Genomic DNA, 24,480 nt, shown 5'->3' with positions numbered 1-24,480 from the left:
CTGCTTTTTAGTGTGCTGTCTAGATTTGCCATTGCTTTCCTCCCCAGGAGCAAGCGTCTTTTAATTTCTTGGCTACAGTCGCCATCTGCGGTGATCTTGGAGCCCAGGAAAATAAAATCTGTCACTACCTCCATTTCTTCCCCATCTATTTGCCAGGAATTGAGAGGGCCGGATGCCATGAGGATATTTTACCACGCTCTTTTTTTTGTTCATTTACTATGTACACACATAAAGTCTGTAACTTAAAGAGCAAAAGTCTCTCATTTATAAAACCGAGCTGTTCTAAAGTAGTATTAAAACGTGTCTTGTTACATTTCCTCCAACCAAATAAGGAGAGCGCAGGCCCCGCCTTCCGTTCAAATATAAGACTTCATCATTACCCGCCCGAATTAGAAGGGCAGCGATGGATAAAGGTCTAGTCCAGGGGTAGGCAACCTCGGCTCTTTTATGACTCGTGGACTTCAACTCCCAGAATTCCTGAGCCAGCCAAGCTGGCTCAGGAATTCTGGGAGTTGAAGTCCACGAGTCATAAAAGAGCCGAGGTTGCCTACCCCTGGTCTAGTCACATCTCCCAACCAGTGAGAGCTCTGCTTTTCCTAGCCACGCCCAGCACGGCTTAAGATTCAAAAACCAGGCAGCGGGGAACGTCCCGAGCCTAAAAAAAAAAAGCGGGGAGGGGGGGGGCTGAGCGTTTCGGTGCCGACGGTTCGGAGACGCAAGTTAAAAAAATAAAGCCCGCTTAGTTTCATCCTTCTTGATTTGCGCTCTCTGAAAGGAGGCCCACGAAGGAACAGCTGCCGCGTGGATTAAGACGGGGTGGAATCGGAACCTCGGGAGTGTTCGAAGGGGCGGGGTTACGGCCGGCGTCGGTTGCTGAAGGCGGTGGGGCCGGTTGCGTCGTCAGGGGCGACCGAGTCCTTATTTGGCGCGGGTCCCCTGTTGTCATGGAGCTCCTTACGAGCGACGTTCAGGTTTTCCTTCAAGCGGCCGACTATCTGGAGCGCAGAGAGAGAGAGGTATATTAGTTCGTCTCAAGAGGCGGTAAAGGGGCGACGCGTCTACGGCTATTACTGGAGGGCGGCCGAACTGGGTCTCTTTAGGGAGGAAGAGCGAGTGGGCGGGCGGGCTTAGGGTTAGGGAGAGCGGGGGGGGCAGAGTAATAATAATAATAATAATAATAATAATAATAATAATAATAATAATAATAATAATAATAATAATAATAATAATAATAATAATAATAATAATAATAAGTTGGAAGGGACCTTGGAGGTCATCTAGTCCAACCCCCTGCTAAGGCAGGAAACCCTATACCATTTCAGACAAATGGCTGTCCAGTCTCCTCTTAAAAACTTCCAGTGTTGGAGCATTCACAGCTTCTGGAGGCAGGTTGTTCCACTGGTTAACTGTTCTAACTGTCAGGAAGTTTCTCCTTAGTTCTAGGTTGCTTCTCTCCTTGACTAGTTTCCATCCGTTGCTTCTTGTCCTGCTTTCAGGTGCTCTGGAGAACAGCCTGGCTCCCTCTTCTTTGTGGCAGCCCCTGAGATATTGGAACACTGCTATCATGTCACCCCTCACCCTTCTCTTCGTTAAACTACACATACCCAATTCCAGCAACCGTTCCCAATTCCAGCAACCGTAGAACCTCTCAAACACGTCTCTGTCTCTATCATTATCTATACCAGAAGCCGAACATGGCTGTGCTTCTCTCTCTCGCCTTGTTGCGGACAAGATACGTTACCATCGCAGAGGAGGCCGAACACGCAAAAGGCCCTCAAAAACGTCCGGTAAGGCTCCTTCCGTTAGACTTCGGGCAGTTTTGTTTCATCCCTTCTCTTACGCGAGGAGGAGCCTGCCCTGATCTGGAAAACTTTTAAAAAGTCTTGTGAAAAAGGGTCGCGTTTCCTTTAGGCCAGCGGTTCTTAATGGGGACTCTTTTTAGGGGGAAGTCAAATACTTTTGAAAAGTTTTTAGTTTTAATTTCTAATACGGTAGTAAATATTGATATACAGTTACCCACAGAAACCGGAGCTCTTCTGGATCCTCAAATATTTTGAACAATGTAACTGAGTCCTGAGACCAGAATTTGAGAAGCACTAATTCTAGACCAGACATGGTTTCATTTCTTTCATTATAAGAAGAGAAGTACTTGGAAGAGCACTCATGTAGAAGGAAGGTACTATTACACAGGAGTGTAATAATAACCTTTCCCATTGAAAGAAAAAGATATAGTCAAAAGAAAGTAGAGGCTGGGTGTACAATTTAAGCAGGATTTAACTGAACGGATAAATATTGGGAAGTATTTTTTTAGTAGCAGTTACATTGACTAATTTAGGAAAACGAGACAAATTCCTTTAGAGCTTCTGAATGACTTAGGTCAGGGGTAGGCAACCTCGGCTCTTTTACAACTCATGGACTTCAACTCCCAGAATTCCTGAGTCAGGAATTCTGGGAGTTGAAGTCCATGAGTCGTAAAAGAGCTGAGGTTGCCTATCCCCGACTTAGGTGCTTCATAATTTAATTTAATTTAATTTAATTTTTCTTTTAACTTCTGTATTATTGTATGTTATTGTTGTTAGCCGCCCTGAGTCCTTCGGGAGATAGGGCGGCATATAAATCCCAATAATAAATAAATAATAAATAAATAATGCCTTTTCAATTGAAAGAACAAGATACAATCAAAAGGAAGTGGAGGTTGAGTGAAATTTAAGCAGGATTTAACTGAAAGGATGACTGTTGGAATACTAGGAAGTATTTTTTTTTAGTAGCAATTAGATTGACTAGTTGTTCCTTTAGTGTTTCCAAATGATGTGTCATAATACTTTTCCACTTTGTACCGAAGTATATATAGCAGGGGTGTCAAACTCAATTTCATGGAGGGCCGCATCAGCATTGCGGTTGCCCTCAAGGGGCCGGGTGGGTATGGCCTGGGTGGGCGTGGCTAGAGTGCGTATGGCCTACTGGGTGGGCGTGGCCAGCTCTACATCATTCGCATCAAGGGTGCCTATGGGGGCCTGGGCAGGAGTGGGACAGATCTGAGGGTCTCTGGCAGAAGGAGGGTCTCTGGGCCAGGGCCAAGGCAGTGGGGGCCGTTCCCTCACTGTTTCCAGGATGGCTTCGCGGGCCGCATGAAACCACTTCGCGGGCTGGATCTGGCCCCCGGGCCTTGTGTTTGACATGTCTGATATATAGACTTGGGTTTAAAACTTTGACTTGACCTTGAGTTATAGGCTACATTACATAATACCAAAACATTCAAAGATGTATAGTTCGTACTTGTTTATTTCTTTTAAGGTTGTGCAATGAATGATGTTACTCCTTAATATTTAAATTACTGGTATTCATATTTTTAACTGATTTTGCCACTATTGCATAAGCATGAGATTCTGTCTTCCAGCAAATCCAGCAAGTTTTTGTTTTTCTTTTGAATGGAAAAGATTACTGGCCCATCTTCTTTGCACAAAAGAGGAAGGTTGAAATCGAACATTTTGGTGTGACTGTGTGCTTAGTTTGCTTCATTGAATGATGTGAATAGAAGAAATTCATTTTTGGACTTCCGGTTTGTCATGCAGCCGCTATGGACGGCTGGGAGACTTGCTCTCCCCCGTCCAGTTTCGCATCGCTGGGGGGGCCCTGAAAAGGGCTGAAAGTCGCCGCGAAGAGGCGGCCAGCAAGGAAGGGCGCTCGCTGGATTGCGGGAGAGCTGCAACTCTCCCATTAGACTTGGTGATCCCTCCAAACCAGCAGACGAAAAGACCGGCCATTATGGCTTGTCCCTAGGCTGTGAACAGCCGAAGTCACATTTTCCACCAGGCAACTCTTAAAGCAGCGCGAAAGAGACTGGGTGAAATCTACCTCTTTTACACCCTAATTACTTTCTGTACCTCCTTAAGCTGCTAAGCATTTTCCCCCCTGAGGTGAGGGACTTTTGCCCTCCCTCCAGAAAGAGCGGCGACTAAATACCTAGGGGCGTTTTAAACGTTGAAAAAGTAACTGAATCCCAATTGGAACTTTATTTCTCAAAGCATGTGGATTGAAAGATTTTTTGTTTCCTATTTTTCATTGTCTACTTCTGGTGGAAATCTGGATTCTTTCTTATGAAAAAAAAGGAAAACTGAAAAGATTAAGACAACTTTGGGACTCAAAGGGAAACTTTAAAAGGGGCCTGGCTGATTGCCCAGGGAAATAGATAAGATACATAACCTTGAGAACTTTGAAACAACAGCTGTGAAAGGCTTTGTGTTCCCTACCTAGGAAAAAAAAATCTCTTGGATTTTCCAAGTGTAAAGCCTTTAGCTTAAAATACCAATATGGAAGAAGACCAGGAACAAAATTTATTTATGGAGGAAGATCAACAAACTTGCTATGTTGAAAACACTAATCCAAATTCTTACCACAACCAATGAAATACTAAGAGGCTATGTGAAGGAACAAGAAGACAGCCCAGATATGAAAGCCCAAACTTTGACCACAACTGAAGAATCATTTATACAAAATACAATATTTAAAAAAAATAAAACATTCAAGTATGATGATGGAAGAATCGACTATTAAAAAAATATTGATATTTGAAAAGACATTGACAACTTGGAAAAAGGAAAAGGTTTCTTATACAACTCAGAAGGAACTAGAGCAGTGGTGGCGAACCTATGGCACGGGTGCCAGAGGCGGCACTCAGAACCCTCTTTGTTGGCACACGCGCCATGCCCCGGAGGTGGCAACTGTCCCTCTTCAACCAGCCACCTGCTAATTCGCCGAGGTCCCACATGGCTAAATGCATCCTGGCATGGCTGGTTTCCCTCCCCCCATCCCGTCCCTCCTGGCCTCGCATGCTCTCCTTTTCCCAGGCATGACCCACTGCATCACCTCAGCTGTTGGCCAACCATCCATCTCGGAGGCAGCTTCTTTGAACTGCTGGTGATGGACTGCGGAGTCCCAGAGTGCGCCTGTCGAGGGGCTGGCAGGCTGTGGCTACTGACGGACACCGTTGGCCCCTATTTACTCGCTGGCCTCTGTGTGCAGGGGCCGATGGTGTCAGGCAACAGCTGCCCTTGTCTTGCCCCATGGCAATGGCATCCCCACCCTGCCTCGCCTCACCCCACAGGATGAGTCTCCTGCCTACTGCCCCACCTGCCAGAGACCTCCTGGAGGTCCCCCAACCCTGCCCACCCCCCACAGGTGTCCCTCCCCACGAGCAACATTGAGGTGACCACACCCACCTTGGCCACACCCACCCAATCTTCCATGACCACCACATCCACGCCCACCTGGCACCCAGCGATAAATAAGTGGGTTTTGGGTTGCAGTTTGGGCACTCGGTCTCTAAAAGGTTCGCCACCACTGAACTAGACGATCTAGCAGAAGAACAGTTGGATGAGAAGACAAACAATTCAGAACAACTATGTCGATATGGAGGAATAAAGAGACGACCCACCTACAAGTCCTCTCAAAAAAATGGTGATCGGATGGTTTTGCCAATATCAATCAATATACATGATATTACAAGATTGGTTCGATGACCCAAAAACAAGGACATGGAAGATGATTTAGCAAAGGAAAAAAGCCAGAATAAGACGCAAGAAGAATGGTGTTTCGACATATTGAAATCTGAAACAGAATGTACTTAAATAGATAAGATGTGTATGTTGAACACAAGACATTGTTATCAACTGAGATAAAGAAAAAATTTTGGTCATTAGTTTTAGCAGTATAAATATCAATAGCTAATTTGAATATTGATTGGTGCATAAAGATGTAAAGGTGAATAATGTAGACAAACTAAAAACCTATTGTTTTTAACCTATTGAAGATAAGTAAATGGGATGTGTATTTTGAATATTAGATTTTGTGCGGAATGGTGATAGATGAATTGGGAGTGTATTAAAAATCTTGGGAATAATATCAAACTTTAAATCTAAATGTTGGTGGAAATTAAAATGGAAAAATCTATTAGGTCATTGATTTAAAAGATTGTATGTTAAAACAATTAGAATATGTGTAAAGTAAAAACTATGGATACATGTAAGAAAGTTATTTTCTATGTGATTGATAGGATAAAACTTGTCTTTAAATCTACAAATAGACAGTATATATGAAGGGAAAAAGAGAGGAAATGTTTATGGTAGCAATTTGAAATCTGTACTAATGATATCTGTAATTCAATTACTACTACCCAGCCACCACGTTGCTTTTCAAATATGTGAATGTAATATTAGAAAAATCAATAAAATTTGTAAAAAAAATCAGTTTTTGGAATTTTAACTATATCTCATCATTTTTGTTTTGTGTTTCTATTTCCTTTCAGGTCTGTACACAACGAGGTGGAGAAACACAGGTACACTTAAGGAGGAATATTGTTCTAATTGTTTTTTTTAGGCTCTGCTCTCCCACATTTTATTGGCTGGGGAGGAAGGATGGACTAATTTCTGCCCCAATTCCTCCATCAATTTTGAGGGTTAGTTTAGGTCATCATTTTAAAAAATATGTTTTTCTGAACCAGGAAATGACCTTTCGGGGTTCTTTCTTCCATTTATGTGCAAGGACTTCCCTCACCCATTTCTCAACATTTCATACTATTCATATGTACATTTAAGCTGTTTACCAGGTTAACCGTTTTCTAGCTTACACAATACGTTATACCATAAATTAAACAGGCTGAATTTGCATAACAAACTGAGCACCAACAAGTGTATGAAATTAGTTAGCACTGGCCAAACTTAGTTTTGAGAATATGCATCGTTGGTCTTTATCTTGCCCTGGTAAAGATATTTTAATTAATTCAACACAATGAATTCATGTTCTTTGTAATTTTTCTATTTATTTATTTTTCCTAAATATTTTTAAGTATGTATACGTTTCAGGCTTCCTTAAGTGCAGATAGCTGGTTCTTTATTTGCCCGTTAGTACTGCTGTTCTCATTTCAGGTAAATGAAACTGAACTGGGAATACAGCTGATGGTAGATAGCATTTTCCATGTATGTATTTTCAAGTTGAAATGCAGTCCAAGATCATTAACTGTTTGCTTGTCTCCTTTCATACACAACATCTCGATGACCTGAGTTACTTATATTCTTATTAACAAGAGAGCATAAAAGATTCAGATTCCATGGTATACACTATTATGCCTAGTAAGACAGCGATTCTTAGATTTTCAATATTGTAATGCTATAAAATGATAAATTAATGTAGGTAATCTATCCACCCAATGAAATTACTGTGCTTAGCAGGTGGCTAAACTCATTGGTTTAGTTTCCTACATGCCAGAACAAGCCTGCTATGGGCTTGCTCATGCAAAGTGTGAATGAGTCTTGACAATGCCATCACTTTCAGGTCCAATTAGGTTTTTTTAAAAAAAACCCTATCTCCTCTGAGTAGATTCTACCCAAAAAGTGGTGAGTCAATATGGAAATCCCTGAATTAAGAAATGATTGAGGCCAGCCATATATTAATTATTCATTCTTTGGAAAATGTGGTTCTGCCTTGGTCTGGAGTGTAGAATTCAATTAAGGCTTTACCTAAAATGTGATTGTCCACAATCTGCATTTCTTCCCAGCAGAAGGGCCCAGCTACGGCAGTGTTTAGAACAGCTGAAGCAGCAGATCGCCACAAATACGGAGCATTCTAATTACACAATGCTGTGTCTCCTGCATCGAGCCAGATTGCACATTAAAGTAAGTAATGTATCTCACTTCTTCCAGGAGGCTGTAATATTGGGGATAGCTAAAGACTGCCTTTCTTGACTGGTTTAGTTGTTGGTAATTTGCAAATGGTATTAAGGTTTCAAATTTTAATATTTTATTTATTAGAAATAATTCATGGTCTTTAAAACTGAACATAGACAAAAAGTTTAAACATCAAGTCAATAAGTGGAAATGAATATAGAAGGAAAAACTAATCTGTCATCAGAGAAATTGTCTAGAATGTATAAAGGAACTTTGAATCTTTGTTGGAAATGTGAACAATATGAAGGGGCATTTTAATCATAGGGTGGATGTGTAAAAAATGGGTACAAATAAATTCAAAAGATTTTAAAGACTAGCGTGCAACTGAAATCAAACTTTTTGATTTTGGATTAATGGGTAGGTAGTAAAAAAACCATAGAACCTGTGCCTTTATGTATGACAACTGCAGCGTGTTCAAAAAAAATCAACAGAGGAAAAACGTGACACTACCCACAGTAGAGGAATGGTTGGTGAAGATGACGGGACTCGCAGAGATGGCTAAATTGACTTCCTTGTTTAAAGATATCTATATTTATGGCCGACTAGAAACCCTCCAGACTTTTTCCATGAAATGGAAAAAAATGTACATATGGCATAGTTTTAATGATTTGAAAAAAAATGAATAGAAAAAGTGAGTAAGATAATTATGTTACATTACATTTCTGCTGCAAAGAAAATCAAGCTTTTTTTCTGCACCCTTTTGTTTCCTTTATTTTGCGTTGGTTTTTATTATCTCTTTTAAACTTAAAACTTGTATAAAATTTGTATAAAAAGAGAAAAATTCCTGACAGCCTTCAAGTAAGTTTAAGAACCAATGAAAACAAAGGGAGAAATCTAAATCCAGCCAAGAATAACTTTATAATTTCTTCAGTTTTGTGTTTAGGATGGACTACTTAGCAAATGCTTCCAGTTGAATTTGAGAAAGTGGTGGTATTATTTTGTTTGCAACAGTGGCCAGTGTGATGTTACTAACAGATATGAAATAAAAGCATCTCAATTGTAACTCCGATTATTATTCTCGATCCTTCTTTCACTCCCAGAAGCTAGAACACCAGGAACAGAAAGCTCAACAAGAGAAAGAGAGGCTATGTTGCGAGCAGCAGAATCTGCACCAGCGCTTAGAAGAATTGCAAGCCCATCTGAATATGGAACTGGCAGAAGCAGATAGCCTGGATTCTTCTCGGTTCTCCTCTGAGCATTCTGACTCAGGTGGGCAATGCCCGGTAATAATTCTAGTGCTACATCTTCATGATGCCAACAAGCTGTGCAGCAAAAAATGCAGGGTCACTGGCTACAGTGTTAAAGATAAAAGTCATGGTAAATTTGGAGATTACGTAGGGCAAGGATGACTGAGCCAAGTCTATGTTTTCGTTTTATAGGCCACATGGCTCCCAAGCAATTCTGGCCAGCCTGCAATTAAATTTTTTTTTATTAAAACACAAGGGAGGGAGGCTTCCCACAAGGATGGAAGCTTATGAAATCTCAGAGCAGGGGAGATCATTCTAGCGGGCAAGAATTGCAATGGAGTATATATGCTTCCTGGGTCCTGCAAGATGACTATAATTGGCAGGATCCAGAATATACTTTCCTGCTGGACTGAACTGGACAGGGAGAGACAACAGGAAATAAGCAGTTCCTAAGAAAGTTGGTTATGCCTATGCTGAAAAGGAAGCTTGTATAAAAGATACTGCATTCCATTTGAATAAAGCATTATTATGCTAAGTTGTTTTTTTTTCTTTTGCAGAAGTTGAAGTGGACATAGAAGGCGTGGCATCTGCCAGCATTGGAGATGTCATGGCTGCTTTCAGTACTCGGCAGGAGCGCAGCCATTCCACTGTCAGCAACTTCTGGTTCTGGACAGAAGTTCAGTTAAGAGGACAGCATTCATCCAGACAAGCTTCAAGCTTTTCAAAAATTGCTTCGTGGCAGGATAACTGACACATGGTTTATAAGACTGTTTTCTGTAAGTAAAGAGGAACCCCCCCTTTCTTATAAAAAAGGGACTATGCACCTCCCCATGAAACCAAGTTTTGCATCTCCACCTTTTTCACAAAACCAACTAGGGCAATTGTTAAGAGAGTTACATACTGAATCTGGCTAACTACACGGTAACATGTGGCAAGAGAAAGAAGAGTGAGATTTTAAAACACTTGACATGCACTTGGTATGGGTAGCTGCATCTTACACCCCATCCTAGTTAAGGTTTGCGGAGCGGGCAAGTCCATTCTGCAGAGACTTCAGTTGGTAAGACACACAAACACACACTCCGCTGGCATTTTAAACAAAAGATACTTAGCTTTTATCTAAAGGGAGGATTAAAAAATCCATATCACAACAGGTATATGCTATGCTCAATTCTTTTATATGAAATGGGTCTTGCTCTTGTTGAATGGACTATGGAATAATAGTAAAGCTTTGCTTCAAACGACCTTTTGCCATTGCAAATCTAGCTTATGCTGACCTATTAAGTGACCCACTTTAAGTATTGAGTGGGTTTTTGATAAGTTGTAACCTAAGCACAGTAATTTGTAACATTTATTCACCAATAGCTACCAATTCTCTAAAGTCTCATATACAAAGGCTTGCTTTTGAGTTGCATAAAAGGCAAATGTAAACAGGAAGATAATTAAATCATTGATGAAAAAGAGATCCTGATACTGAAATAAATTGAAGTCTATGGTTTTAATGATAATTACACCTTTAAGAAAGAAGATGATTGTCAGATTTGTACAGCCTTAATTAAAAAAAAACATAAAATCTACAGACATTCTGGTCAAGTCCCAAAGGAAGGGAAGCTTAAATTAAAGTGAACCTTCCAGTATTATTATACCACCCTGTGCCAGTGGCATTCTAGTTCCTTCAGTGGGAAAACTGTTTTCTCACACATATTGTTGCTTTTTTGTAGTAGCTGCCTTGCCAGCAAAGTCCTTTGCCTTCTCTGTAACTGCCAAGGCAGTCTCCTTGGCAGTTTCCACTAGTGTTTTAGATGGTGCTTCACCTGTAAAATCAATAAGCCAAAAGTCCAGGAGTAAGTAAATATATCCACTGTACCTAGTTTTTCTGTAAAACTAGTTCCTATTTTGGAAAATATTGTATAAATTTTTTAATAGTCATTACCTATGAGGAATGATTTTACATTTTTAATACATGTAGTCCTCAACTTACAACCATTTATTTAATGAACAAAGTTACAATGGCCCTGAAAACTGACTTATGCTTTTTCACACTTTATGATCGTTGCAGCATCCTGATGGTTACATGATCAAAATTCAGATGCTTGTAAGTGATTCATATTTATTACAGTTGCAATATCCTGGGGTCATGTGATCATCCCCCCCTTCTGACAAGCAAACTCAATGGGGGAAACCAGATTCACTTAATTGTGTTAATAAAATAACTGCAGTGAGTCACTTAACAGTGGCAAGAAAAGTTGTAAAATGGGATATAACTGTCTCACTTAGCAACAGAAATTCTGGGCTCAATTGTAGTTATAAGTTGAGGACTACCTGTGGTACCTAGAACAAGTGCAAGGAAGCAATTAAGAGTGCTAATTCTACAATCTACATTTTATATACTGCATTTTTATTAGTTCCTGTTACAGGTGTACCCACCTTGCATTTTGGCCAGCACATACTCAAAACCTTTGGTAGACATGGTCACATTGCTCTTGAATCTAGCCAAGCCAAATTCCTAAAACAAGAGAACAGCCAGTTGAGCAAGTTGAAACGAAGAGATAAAAATAGTCTCTCTCTTAATTTATTAGGAGAGATTAAACATTGAGCAATCAGCCTGTTTTTTCAGCCACACACCAGTAGTCCCAGATTGTTTCTTACAGGCTGTCTATCATGCATACACAGATCTGCGGCTCCCTTACCTGGATAGCACGAGAAACGCCAAAGAGACGGGAGGAGACCCAGGCTTCCCGTTTGACTTCTGTCCAGTTACTGTTTTCTGGGTTCTCTTTGTAAACACACCGCTCCTCCACTACCTGCAGGAGAGACAACATTCCAAAATAAATCACTTCCCCAAGCCTTTTGAATCATTTTATCTTGCAGTAGTGGCTGGAGATAAATATAAGACATTTTACTGTTACCATAAGACGTGCATGATTGATGTTCCAGGTGAATGTGGTCATGGTTCGATTCTGTAGGTCCACAATGGAATCTTCTAGGATATAGACATGGCGGCCGACATTAGGTGGAAAGAAGTGCTCTGCCCAGCGGGGCATCCGGTTGGTTTTGGTTAGGAGCCTCCTGGAAAGCAGTTTCTGGTCATCAGTCACCTCTCGGTGCAAGATATCTTCTGTTAGGACATGCTTGCTGGGCAAAACAGACAAAAAAGCATTTAAGACACTACCCTATATTATGCAACTGTAATTAAATAGCAACATAACACCCTACTTATCTAGTGACACTATTCAGTAGAGTCAGATAATACTGTTTCTATTTTTGCTACCCTATTTCCACATCTAGAATCTATTGTCAAAAGCAATAGACTGGGAAGGAGAGAAATGGAGAAGTATCACTTTCAGGTTTACTTTTGACAGAATTATAATTCTACCAGCATGCATTTATTTTATTTCAGTATCCAATGGGCAAGAGAAGTGATCTCATGTTTAACTATGTAGATCACCTTTTAATTATTGCAGCCAAATATATGTTTGTGTGCGTGTGTGTGGGGGGGGGAAAGTAAGTTAAGTAGGACAGTACAATGGCCAAGATTATCCTTATAGTTAATGAGATCAGGATAAAAGAGGCTTTTCCTACTGGCTTGAGAAGATGAGCAGTTCCTAACTTTCCTCAAGAGGAGCATTCCACACTATTGGAGCATTCCCTGAGAAGTGCTCATTTTGACAACAGTTTCTTCTAGCGCTAGTTAATCCAAGTTAAACCATTACTATCGATCACTCTTTTCCCACAGGAATTTTTGGATTTTCTAAACGCAGCAGCTATGAACCCCCCCCCAACTTCCTATTATTTCAAGCTTCCAATCGCAGTAGTAAGGCTCCCTTTAATCCCCTGGAGATGACGCTCGAGCAGCCACAAACCAGCTCAGCACCGCTCACTCCCTTCCTCCCTCTAGCGGGCGAGAGGGTCGCAGACCGGCCTTCGCCACTAGGAAAAAGGCGGCTTCAGATTTTACACTCCTTCCCTTCCCTCGGCTTCATCAGCTGCCCGTGGCTTCAGGTTTAGCCCTGGGCGGAATTCCAAGGCGGCGGGCGCAGAGCTCCCCAAATCTAGACCGCAGCCGGAGCCCCGCGTACTTACTCGGGAAGTAATGACAAAGCAGCCGGGCGGTTTTTCAATTGCAAGTGGGATGAATAAGGCGAGGTTTCCAAACGGCAGCCCTTTTTTTCCATTTTGCCCCGAAAGAAGAACCTGCTCCGTGTTAACTAGAGCTCCCTTCCCCCCCCTCCCGCCCATCTCTCTGAGCCCCCCGGCCAGGAGACGAGGACCCTAAACCCGGGGTCTTCAAACTTGGCCCTTTTATGACTTGTGGACTTCAACTCCCAGAATTCCTCAGCCAGCTTTGCTGGCTGAGGAATTCTGGGAGTTGAAGTCCACAAGTCATAAAAGGGCCAAGTTTGAAGACCCCTGCCCTAAACCGACAAGACGGAGCCGCCCCGCCACCGAGGGCTAAGCCGAGCGCGAAGCGGCGAAGCCTCCATTCCCCCGCGCTGCCCTGACCTGTAAGGGTTCGGGTAGCGCTGCCAAAAGGCGGTGAAGACTTGGTCCCAAGGCCCTTTCAGGACGCTCAGGGTCAGGAAGTACTTCCCCATCAGCTCCGCGGTCACCGATCCTGCGGGAGACGGAGAGGAGGAAGGAGCCGGCGGGGAAGGTTGAAGGGGAGGGGGGGGGCGTCACCCGGCTCGGCTCGCTCCGACCCGGCTCACGGTCTCCCGCCGTCCCGTCCCCGCAAGGCAGGCAGCGCTAAAGATGGCGGCAGGAGCAGCAGCTGCAGGCGCGCCGCAGCCGCCATGCAGAAAGAGGCGAGCAGCAACGACTTCCGTGGGGGGGGGAGACGGCAGCGCTTCTTCCGCCGCCGCCGCCGCCTCCCCTCCTGCTTTCAGCCCGAGCCCCGCCCCGCTCCGAGCGCGCTTCCGCTCCCGGCGGGAAGCTCCTCCCCTTTCCCCGGGTATGTCCGGGGAAACCGCTCTGCCGAGGCGGGCCGGTGGGTCGTTTTTCCTCGCTTCGTCTCCAGGAGAGGGTGGCCGGCCGCTTCCAGCGACATGAGGCCGGGGTGAGTATCGTGCAGCGTCTCCCCCGGTACCTGCCGGCCTCGTTCGGCGCCGCTGCCCGGTGCTTGGACTTTGGGGAAAGTGGTCCGGACCCGGCGCTCCGATGAAACGCTGAAAGCCCCGGGCAACCAAATCCACGTAATCCCAAGTAAGACCTTCCTTCTGGCGCCGCTGCTTCCCCGAGTCGATTTCTGCCTCTCTAGTACTATTAGGCGAAGTCTCTGAATTGAAAGGCTAAAAAAAAGCCTTTTGCTTCTTCTGCTCGGGTGACTTGTCTTTTCACAGGTACCGGTAGGAGTCTTTAACGAAAAGGGGATGATGGGTCTCTTGATCCAAGGCTCCATCACTCTTGGCGGCCAAATGCTGCTTTTAGAAGCAGCGGAAGAGAAGGATGCCCTAGCTTTTGGTCAAATATCTTCTCTGTTGTGATGGTGGGGGGGGAGGGGAGGGAGGGGAGAAGAGATCTTTATGCTGCTCCCGAATCACTGCACTTCCTCCTCCTCCTCCTTGCTTCAGGTGAACTTGCCCAGCTGAGCTGCACCTCTTTGGCTGCTCCACCTGACTGAGTTGGGGGAGCTTGGGATCCCTCTGGAGGGCAACACTCGGTTGCCAGGGCAGGAGAATGAGCGGGCAACGTGTAGATGCCAAAGTTGTGATGCTGGGCAAAGAGTATGTAGGCAAGACCAGCTTGGTGGAGCGATATGTTCACAACCGCTTCCTTGTAGGACCTTATCAAAATGTGAGTTTTGTCCTTTTTTTTCTGTTGAAAGTTTTTCCATTCAATTGGACTGAGTCCTTCGCAATTCCAGCTATTTCCCCCCCCCCCCCAAATTTCACTCCATTCGGATTCTCAGGTTTGATTTTATTTTAATGTTATAAGCAACATCTAATCAATATTAGCTGATCTAATATTGCTAATATTAGATTATTAATAATCTAATATTAATAGCTAAGCAGCTTTGGTCTTGATTGACATTCAGATAAGAAATTGCCTCGGAATCCCAGGGCCATTGGCTAGATTGGGAAGTCCCCAAACATCCAGGAGGAAAGCAACGGCAAATCATTTTGCTAAATGCTGCCAAGTGCTCCTTTTTTATTTACAGAGTTGAGTTTCCTTGGTGCAGTCACTTAATTGAAATAGTTTATTTCTTAAGATCAGACTAGTCCCTCTGTTGCTGAGTGTTGAGAGCTATAAAACATAGTTTTTAAAGAAAGTCCTGAGAATGGGGATCTGGTGCAAGTTGAAAGTTCCACTCTGGGTTGGGCCTGGATATTATTGTTCCTAATGATCTTTTTAATATTCTATTCTATTATAGAATACTATTATAGTTTTATTGGATTTCAGAAGTAGAGAGTGAATAAATAGATAAATGACAACCTGGTGGGTCTAATCATCAGAATTTGAATTTGAGAGGGTTTTTACATTACTAATTGTGAAATGGGGAGCGGTTGATAAACTGAAGTGAAACTATTTCAAAAAGGAGCCATTTTAATTGTGGGCGGAGAAATCTACTTTCAGTTTAGGGGAGCTTTACAAATGATTTCTGAGAATTTACTGATTCTCAAAAATATACTGTCTTGTCTGCCAGCGTGTGTTTTACTTAGTAATGCACACTTAATAGAGAAAATGTTAAAACAGTTGTTTTTCTTGTTTATAAATCATTTCTGTCAGTCTCTTGGATATGATTTGCCTCTAAAAGTAGTCTTTGATTTATTGCCGGCAGACAATACCCAGGGGGAGGGCCTTCTCTGTGGGTGCGCCTGCCCTTTGGAACCAGCTGCCCTAGAGCTTAGGACTGCCCCTGACCTTCGCTCATTCCGCCAGGACCTGAAGACTTGGCTCTTTGAGCTTTCTGGCCTGGACTGAGAGTATTAATTTGGGTTTTATTGGATTTTAATTGGGATTTTTATGTATTTAAGGTTAATGTAATCATTTTAATTGTTTTTAACTTTTGTAATTGTATTGGTTTTTTTTAAACCTTGTGAACCGCCCTGAGTCCTACGGGAGAAGGGTGGTATATAAGTAATAATAATAATAATAATAATAATAATAATAATAATAATAATAATAATAATAATAATAATAATAATAATAATAATAATAATAATAATCATCATCATCAGTGGCTTAATGAATGTTTGAAGTTAAGATAGACTTCCCCAGAGCTACTTACCAGGTGGCTTTCCCACCCCACCTCCCATCAATATGATCACATTTTGGGTGCTTGGCAACCAGTTCACCTTTATGGCCTTTGCAACATCCCACAGTCACGTGACTGTAATTACAATATTTTTCTGGCTTATGGTGTTTACTTTTGGTTTCAAAGAAAAAAAAGCCCATTGGGTGAAATAGATTTGCTTGGCAATCACCACCAAAAATGTATTTTAAAAAATGGATCCATTCACATGATGCCTTAACTTATGATCGCAACAATTAAGAGCTATAATTCTGGGGTCAAATACAGTTGTAACTTGAGGACTACCTGTATAGTTGCTTTCCAAAAGCAAATGGGGATACTATAGCTGTGTTCACATCTCCCTTTGTTATTTTAGACAATAGGTGCTGCATTCGTGGCTAAAGTAATGCCAGTGGGCGGCCGCACAGTAACTTTGGGTATCTGGGTAAGTCACAGTTGAAATAAAAGATGTATGGGCTATGCCCAGTAAACAATAAAACAGAAGAGCACTTATGGAACTGATGTTATACAAGGTAATGAAGGACATTTTGTATAAAGAGAAAGTTTATATATTTTACTTCACAACACTTGACAGTAGGTATATTTAATCAATATTTGCATTGCATTATGCATAGTACTATGTAAAGTAGAGCCATACTTTCTCACTAAGTGGAAATCCATCTTCTCCATTACCTTTCTCTAGGATACAGCTGGCTCAGAGAGGTATGAAGCTATGAGTCGAATATACTATCGTGGAGCAAAAGCTGCCATTGTATGTTATGGTAAGCATTCATTTTCATGTTGGTTCGGGCAGATTTCTCAAGCCAAGCCGACCATCTTAGCTTGGAATGGTGGGAAGGTGCAATTAGAAGGTATCAAGTTGGAAAAGGCAGTTTTGTTGTATTGCTCAGACACCAACTGCTACTTTCAACTAGCTCCCACATCCCATGTTGCCACTTGAAGGAAGTCATTTTACCCTGAAATATCTTGTAATCGGCTCTAGCTAAAATCTATTGCTACAAAGGCTATAAAAGAAGGAAGAGCTACATTTATAATACAGCTGGATTTGAGGGCGGTGCTATAGAAACTATTCTTCTGTTCAGTCACCCAGCAATCACAATTGAGCTGCTTGACAGCAAATGTGATATAAAAGCTAAAGGTTCCCCCGCACAGGCATGCTGGTCGTTTCCGACTCTAGGGGCCGGTGCTCATCTCCCTTTCAAAGCCGAAGAGCCAGCCCTTGTCCGAGGACGTCTCCGTGGTCATGTGGCCGGCATGACTAGACGCCAAAGGTGCACGGAATGCTGTTACCTTCCCACTGTAGTGGTCCCTATTTTTCTACTTGCATTTTTATGTGCTTTCGAACTGCTAGGTTGGCAGAAGCTGGGATGAGTAACAGGTGCTCACTCTGTTACGCAGCACTCGGGATTTGACCTGCCAAACTGCCGACCATCTGATCGACAAGCTCAGCGTCCTAACCCACTGAGCCACCGCGTCCCTTAAATGTTATATACTTAAAGCTAATACAGTATTGTGAGACTTGTCCTGGTCAGGAAATGTTTTCAGTGGGGAAAACCTTTTTTTTTCTAATCAAACAATTTCACATACAGTATTGCTTAAACGTTTGTGAAACGTTTTGTATTTTCAATATTTCTGCATAAGTAGGACCTAAAATATCTGTTATCCGCAAAAATCCTCAAACTAGATAAAAAGAGCCGAATTAAATAAGTTATTCAGGTAGTCTTCAGTTAATGACTTCTTTGTTCAGCAACCAAACTTTTGGCACTGAAAAAGTAAATTTGTGACTGGTTTTCAAACTTATAGCCATCGCAATGTCTGCAGCATCCCCCACAGTCATGCAGTTAAGATTTGGACACTTCACAACTGGTGGGTATTTATGACCATCACATTGCCTCTGTCATGGCCCCATTGGATCCCGATTCGAAGGAGGAGGAGGAGTTGGAATCAGGACCCTCTGACAGGGATGGCATGGCTCCCCTAGAATGTTTGGATAGGTCAGCGGCTGAGGACAGAATAACAGTTGGAAGGGACCTTGGAGGTCTTCTAGTCCAGCCCCCTGCTCAGGCAGGAAACCCTATACCGTTTCAGACAAATGGTTGTCCAATCTCTTCTTAAAAACTTCTGGAGGCAAGTTCTTTCACTAACTGTCAGGAAATTTCTCCTTAGTTCTAGGTTGCATCTCTCCTTGATTAGTTTCCATCCATCATGCTGTCCAAGGTCCCTCAGGCATTGGGGGAGGTGTTCAACCAGATAGGGAGCTGCCTGCCCTCACAGACACAAGGGAGGATCAGCTGCAGACAGGTGGTGTTGAGAGGCAGCAGATCCCCTCTGATGAGGAACAGCTGCGTCCCCCACTCAATCCGAGGACATGGAGAGTAGAGTGGAGGCAATCTCAGAGGAGGCATGTGAGGCCACTCGGGAGAAGGTCTCCCTGTCCCTCCTCGCCGGGAACAGCTGGCTTGGGTTGACTTAAGCAGAGGCCGGGGGAGGTTGTCTTTGTCGGGAACAATTGTTTTGCTTTGGTATGCACTTCCCTGGCTTTGGAAAAACTCTGCCTTGTATCATGTTTCTGCCTGTGGAATTCGACCCTTGCTTGTGGACTCTTGCCCTTGCCCTGTGGAGCTGGAATCTTGTGTGCAACTTAGGGACTTTGCTTGGGGGACTTGTACCTCATTTTTGGACTTCTTTTCTGTCTTTGCGATTTGGCTCTGGTGATTATTTGCTTTGTTTGTGGAACTGTGGATGGCTGTCTTGAGGGAAGGTTGGGGTGGAGCTTTACTGGCCATTGCAGGGACATGTGTTGTGGAATTAGCAGAGCAATAAAGGTCTCTATGGAAGCCTGCCTCTGCCTAGGCCAGGGGTCTCCAACCTATGGGCCACGGATCTTTACCGAGCTGTGGCCTCTTGGCCACCGGGCCCTGGGAATGGCTGGTGAGTGCGCACATATGCGCGCACCCCTCATCCATGCTAGTGCCACTGCTTGGATGCTAGCGGCCCATTTGCACATGTGCGCAGGCACCAGTGCAGGCACCGTGGGTGTGCATGGCCCACTTGCGCATCCCTGTGGGCACTGGTGCCCCTGCCATGTGCTTGCCTGTTTGCGCATGGGTACATGTGCGCACATTTTCCTGCTCCTCCTTTCCCTCTGGGCCGCCAACGCAGAAAGGTTGGGGAGCTCTGGTCTAGGCGACCTGGGTCAGAACAGTCTCAGGGTCACATGATCCCTATTTGTGAGCTTCATTGCTGGTTTCCAACAACTCAGTGGGGAAGCTGGTATGAGCCACAAGTGACATCAGTGACTGCAGATGATTTGTTTAATGACTGCAGCAGAATTGACATGAGTCTTGAGTTTGGTCACATGATGTTTCACTTGACTGCATTGCTTAGCACCAAAGTTGCTGGTCCCAATTACAGTTGTGAAGTAAGGACAATATGTACTAGCTGATTGATTTATTAAAGCAAATGATCGAAAGCTACATATTTCTGTATTGTACAACTATTTGAACCTTTAGGATTATCAGTTTAGGGAACTTAAGAGTCAATCAATGGGTTGATAATTAGTTGTGCATGTGGGAGGTCCTAAATTATTTAAAGAACAGAATTCTGGATATTCAGTCTCAAAGTCTGACCTTCACATTATAGGGATGAAGAAGTCTGTCATGGTTTGACAAATAGAGATTTCTGAAAACTGTTCTATAAAGAGGAAAGCTGTTCTGTAAGGGCTAAAATTCCTTTAAGCTCATGTGCAGGACCAATCAATAGTTATTGGAAATATTTAGTTGCAGTTACTGCTGCTCAAGGGGAACTCACTAGTTGTTGTGATTCCTCGCCAGCCAGTGGATCCGGCAGCTGAGTCTGAGGAATCAGATGAGGAGGAGGGGCCTGGAGTGACATTAGAGTTAGAGGAAGGCTCTGAGGAGCTCCAAGACTTACAGTCAGATTGCACATTTTTTTCTTGCTGGTGGTTTTTGTGCATCCTGAATATTTCCCAGCTATGCTTCATCACTGTCCAACTCCCAGCACAGCTGTGTCTCAGCCTGAGCGCAAGTAGAGGGGCCAAGCTGCTCGTCAGACTAAGTCTTGGAGCTCTTCAGAGCCTTCCTCTGACTCTGATGTCACTCCAAGCCCTTCCTCCTCCTCATCTGATTCCTCAGACTCAGCTGCCAGATCCACTGGCTGGCGAGGAATCACAACATGCACAGGCTGAGACACAGCTGTGTTGGGAGCCTGAGTTGGACAGTGATGAAGAACAGTTGGGACAAATCACAGATGCACAAATGCGCAGGAAAGAAAAGCGAGTAGGACAGAGGAATGCAATGGGGCGGCTCCAAAGGCAAAGGAGAAGGCATTAGGAAGCCACGCCTTGGCTGAATTATAAAAGGGAAGGTGTGGGAGGTGCTGGTTGCTGAAGGCAACTGTTCGTATTGAGGATCGAGTTTCTGTGGACTGTGTTTGTTTGCCTTGGACATTGACTCAGGTCTGTGAGAATGAAAGGGGTTGGTTTTTTCTTGCGGTTCCTGCCTGTTTCTTGGAAGAGGGGTTTCTCCTTGTGAGCATAACAAGGACTCACGTAGGCTGGGACAGAACACTAGTTGACTTAAGTATGTTCCTTTAATTCAGTTTTTCTCAATAAGGTAAAAATATTTATTTGATTAATTAATTGGGTTCTCTCTATTATGACATGTGGAGAACATACCACATTTTAGGTCATACTTTTGCAGAAATACTGAAAATTCAAAAAGAACCACAAATTTTTAAGCCCCACTGTATAAATAATTCGAATTGTACTTTGGTACCCAGTTTCCGTTGTGATTTAATGAATTGGATCTCTTTGGGAGATTGAACCAATAAAAATGACAGGTATCCGATAACTTTGCTTAACATGCACATAAAGTAGCCCAAGTGACTATAGTGTCAGGGCAACATTAGTTTTATTAAGAGCCCTTGAGGAAGATATTTGTACTTTCTCAGCTGAATTGCTCTTTCTAGTTTCTTGACATAGTTTACTTATGTAGGGAACTGCTGTATTTAATTCCAGGGTGTCCTGACACTTCCTCTTTCCACAGATCTTACTGACAGAAGCAGTTTCCAGAGAGCAAAATTCTGGGTGAATGAACTACAGAACTTTGAGGAAGTATGTTGATGTCTGTTTATAGGTAGAGAAAATGGTGTACTTGGCTTTTCCGGGACAACATCAAAAAAAATTGTGGGAGGATGTTTATGGGATCCTGTCAGTGGTATCTTTTTATAATATTTGGATTATGGTTGTTTGGATGGTTCGGATTTTCTGTTTATTGTTTTTCTGTTTAAACTATAACCCTTGTAGAGTTCTTCTGGAATTGGATAGCATGTAAAACAGAGTTATTTTTTTTAAGAGAATAAACTGCCCCACCCCCATACAAGATGCTTATATAGGCACTGATGTAGGCAATTGAGACACTGGAAGTATATCTTGAGAAGCTTGGCTTGGTCATTATGTTTATCTGATTTATCTCCCGGTGTTTGCTAAGTTCAAAATTGCTTTTGGAGATCGTCTGAGATGTTTCTAGTCAAAATATTGAACAGAATGAAGATCAATTAACTTTCACAGTATAAATACGAACTCTCTGTAGTGATTCCTATGAGGAGGAAAGTGTCAATGGACACCTCATATGTTTAAAATATTTGCCTTGTTTTCTTTCATTGTAGAACTGCAGGATCTATTTGTGTGGCACCAAAAGTGATTTGCTGGAAGAGGATAAGAGAAGACGGGAAGTTGACTTCCATGATGTACAGGACTATGCAGACGGTGTGTGTTTGTCTTCTTCTGCCATATATCAGGGTCCTTTTTGTCGCTGTAAGTCATTCGTAAGAGGTTCAAATGTTCCATTGGCCGTGTCCTTGGAAAGGCAAACCGGGTTTATTCATTGGTTGAAATTCCTCGTGAAAGTGACGCCTGCTTACAATTTCTCAGTCTTGAGGACAAACAGTTCTACTGTCTTCTTTTCTAAAACAGCAGTTTAAGGTTTGCACTTATGTGAGTTAGGTGTTGTCTGTCAGGGAAAATAATTTGTATCCACCTTTATGAAGCAATGTCATTGATTGTTGAAGTGGGTGAGGGGAAGGAGGGAAAATGATCTGATTGCAGAATGGTTGTAAGTTGTATAGAGAAGTTGAGGGTTGGAATAGTTGATATATTATCAGTTACTAACGTTTGAGGAGAGTTCTAGTACTAACCAAAACATTTATTCTTTCCTTCTGACACATCATTCCAGAGATCAAAGCTGAGCTGTTTGAAACCTCAAGCAAGACTGGACAGAATGTCGGTATGTATCTTGTATCTATCTCGGTATGTACGCTAAACATGTCTGGCATAACCTAATTCCAGAATAGGTGGAGTGTTGAATCATATGTTCTTTCCCCTATTTTTCTCTCCTAGTGTTGGAGATACGATAGTGTGAATGGACTTATTTTATCTTTTCTTAATGAGAAAAGTCAAAGCAATTATTTTTACCTTCTCTTTAGCTAGAACAGGGGTGTCAAACTCAATTTCATTGAGGGCCGCATCAGCATTGCGGTTGCCCTCAGGGGGCAGGGTGGGCGTGGCTAGAGTGTGTATGGCCTACTGGGTGGGCGTGGCCAGCTCTACATCGTTCGCATCAAGGGTGCCTATTAATTAATTAATTAATTAATTAATTAATTAATTAATTAATGGGACTTATATCCCGCCCTATCTCCCGAAGGACTCAGGGCGGCTAACAACAATATGGGGGCCTGGGCAGGAGTGGGACAGATCTGAGGGTCTCTGGCAGGAGGGGGGTCTCTGGGCCAGGACCAAGGCAGTGGGGGCCGTTCCCTCACTGTTTCCAGGATGGCTTCGCGGGCCGCATGAAACCACTTCGCGGGCCGGATCCGGCCCCCGGGCCTTGTGTTTGACATGTCTGAGCTAGAACCACAATATAATTCTAGGCAGATCAGTTCAGAGACAAGTTGTACTTAGTTAAAAGAATTAATTATTCCACTGAGAGTATACAAGAGTTACATTTTTGGCTGCCTCAGCAGTTTATCAAAGGTATTTTCATTCTTTGCTGTATTTTGAGTGATTCATTGCTCTTTGTGACTTTAATATCTGTACTTTTTAAGATGAGCTTTTCCAGAAGGTGGCTGAAGATTATGTGCAGTTTACTGCCTTTGAGGTAACAGGTGAGTTGCTGAACCAGGTGTGTACTGAGCACCTATATCCACTTCTAAAATCATTTGTTGTATTCCTGAATTAAGACCTATCCAGCATATTATTCCCTGTGAAACTGAGACTTGGAGACACTTAACTGAATTAGAAGAATAGTTATGAATGTGTCCCGAGAAGTATGGAAGGCAGAAGAATCGATGAGGATCTTTTCCAAATACACACTCCTGTCTTATCAGTAACAGGGAGAATTGGGAATGATGACCACAGAGGAAAGGTGTTAGCTCTTATTTCCTTACACACATTTAAGTGAATTGTGACTGCCAAATTCCTCCACAGAAATTTTAATGCAGCCTTAACCTTGTTTCAAATCTGTACAACTTGTGTAACCTATATGTGTGCTTTATTTTCAGAGGAAAAAGGAGTTGATCTGAATCAAAAGGGCACTACCACCTATTTTTACAGCTGTTGTCATCACTGAATTTTTTATTTTGCCAAAAGTAACTTTCACCACCAGAGACAGCAATTCATGCTTTTTCTGGTGGGTCATATCTTCTACTTGCTAGTTGGAATGCCTTGCCCTTTGGATATGTAGAACATTATTTGTTGGCTGCTATCCAAGGAAACAGGAGAGAAGTAGATCAAGGATATGAATATGCTGCAAAATGTGCTGCCTTGTTGAGTGGAAGACTTGATTGCCTTGTGCTCCCTTCCCAGCAGAGATCGACTAAATTATTGAACTGTGTCAAGAATTGTTACTTTTCATCACTATGCACAAGAGACCTTATGGTGACAGGTTGTTTCTGCTGTTTTGAAGATGTTTCCTGATTCTTATTTAAATGGCTTTCAATAAGTTATCTACATGTAAATAAAAGGCAGTGTGGTCTTGTGCTGTTGAAGGATATGGTCAGCTTTTGTGTTTCTGCTGAAAATTCTTCAGATTGTTTGGAGAAGCACCTGGGGATGAGAATTTATCTGCAATTACAGTGTCCAGAACTGTAGAAAATTAGAAAAAGAATCTGTGTCCTGCTTTTACCGCACATCATACAAAGGTGGTCCTCACTTAATAACCACTTGTTCAGTGACCCTACTTATGATGGAGCTGAAGTGGTACTTATAACCTGTCCTTATACTTAGGATGGTCACAGCATACCTGTG

The 24,480-nt window shown here is 42.7% G+C and overlaps 3 protein-coding genes across 4 annotated transcripts; 2 read left to right on the top strand and 1 right to left on the bottom strand.

Annotated features, from left to right (window-relative positions):
* The first annotated feature begins 786 nt into the window (after positions 1-786).
* MXD3 (MAX dimerization protein 3) lies at positions 787-10,206 on the top strand. Its single transcript, XM_081321488.1, is given in 7 exon segments — positions 787-1,016; positions 1,688-1,705; positions 1,708-1,787; positions 6,305-6,334; positions 7,556-7,670; positions 8,762-8,930; positions 9,466-10,206. Coding segments are annotated over 7 exon segments (678 nt in total). The 5' UTR covers positions 787-944; the 3' UTR covers positions 9,660-10,206.
* Positions 10,207-10,384: 178 nt separating this feature from the next.
* Positions 10,385-13,760, bottom strand: PRELID1 (PRELI domain containing 1). 2 transcript variants are annotated; one of them, XM_081321485.1, is made up of 5 exons: positions 13,409-13,760; positions 11,815-12,040; positions 11,596-11,709; positions 11,333-11,411; positions 10,385-10,719 (listed from the first exon to the last, which is right to left on the bottom strand). In XM_081321485.1, exons 1-5 carry the CDS (start codon positions 13,498-13,500, stop codon positions 10,601-10,603), a joined length of 630 nt encoding a protein of 209 aa, XP_081177611.1. In that variant the 5' UTR covers positions 13,501-13,760; the 3' UTR covers positions 10,385-10,600. The 2 variants fall into 2 exon arrangements, with proteins under 2 accessions (XP_081177611.1, XP_081177612.1); XM_081321486.1 differs by lacking the exon at positions 13,409-13,760 and adding an exon at positions 12,989-13,203.
* A 53-nt stretch (positions 13,761-13,813) lies between these two features.
* Positions 13,814-24,223, top strand: RAB24 (RAB24, member RAS oncogene family). Its single transcript, XM_081321487.1, has 9 exons — positions 13,814-13,961; positions 14,476-14,698; positions 16,513-16,581; positions 16,840-16,918; positions 21,224-21,291; positions 21,846-21,945; positions 22,412-22,462; positions 23,280-23,339; positions 23,736-24,223. Exons 2-9 carry the CDS (start codon positions 14,582-14,584, stop codon positions 23,801-23,803), a joined length of 612 nt encoding a protein of 203 aa, XP_081177613.1. The 5' UTR covers positions 13,814-13,961; positions 14,476-14,581; the 3' UTR covers positions 23,804-24,223.
* Positions 24,224-24,480: the final 257 nt, after the last annotated feature.

The sequence above is a fragment of the Vipera berus genome (assembly GCF_964194415.1).
Source record: "Vipera berus genome assembly, chromosome: 2".
NCBI classification, from domain to species: Eukaryota; Metazoa; Chordata; class Lepidosauria; order Squamata; family Viperidae; genus Vipera; species Vipera berus.
This window is presented reverse-complemented; position numbering and strand designations above follow the sequence as displayed.

Bases quoted from the DNA above. Each gene is read 5' to 3' on its own strand.
- RAB24 (XM_081321487.1), top strand. From the start codon at position 14,582: ATGAGCGGGCAACGTGTAGATGCCAAAGTTGTGATGCTGGGCAAAGAG. The intron at 16,582-16,839 runs GTAAGTCACAGT...ACCTTTCTCTAG, and splicing joins CAGTAACTTTGGGTATCTGG to GATACAGCTGGCTCAGAGAG. The intron at 22,463-23,279 runs GTATGTATCTTG...GTACTTTTTAAG, and splicing joins CAAGACTGGACAGAATGTCG to ATGAGCTTTTCCAGAAGGTG.
- PRELID1 (XM_081321485.1), bottom strand. From the start codon at position 13,500: ATGGGGAAGTACTTCCTGACCCTGAGCGTCCTGAAAGGGCCTTGGGAC. The intron at 11,710-11,814 runs GTAACAGTAAAA...TCTCTCCTGCAG, and splicing joins TCAATCATGCACGTCTTATG to GTAGTGGAGGAGCGGTGTGT. The intron at 10,720-11,332 runs GTGGGTACACCT...TTGATTTTACAG, and splicing joins TGTGCTGGCCAAAATGCAAG to GTGAAGCACCATCTAAAACA.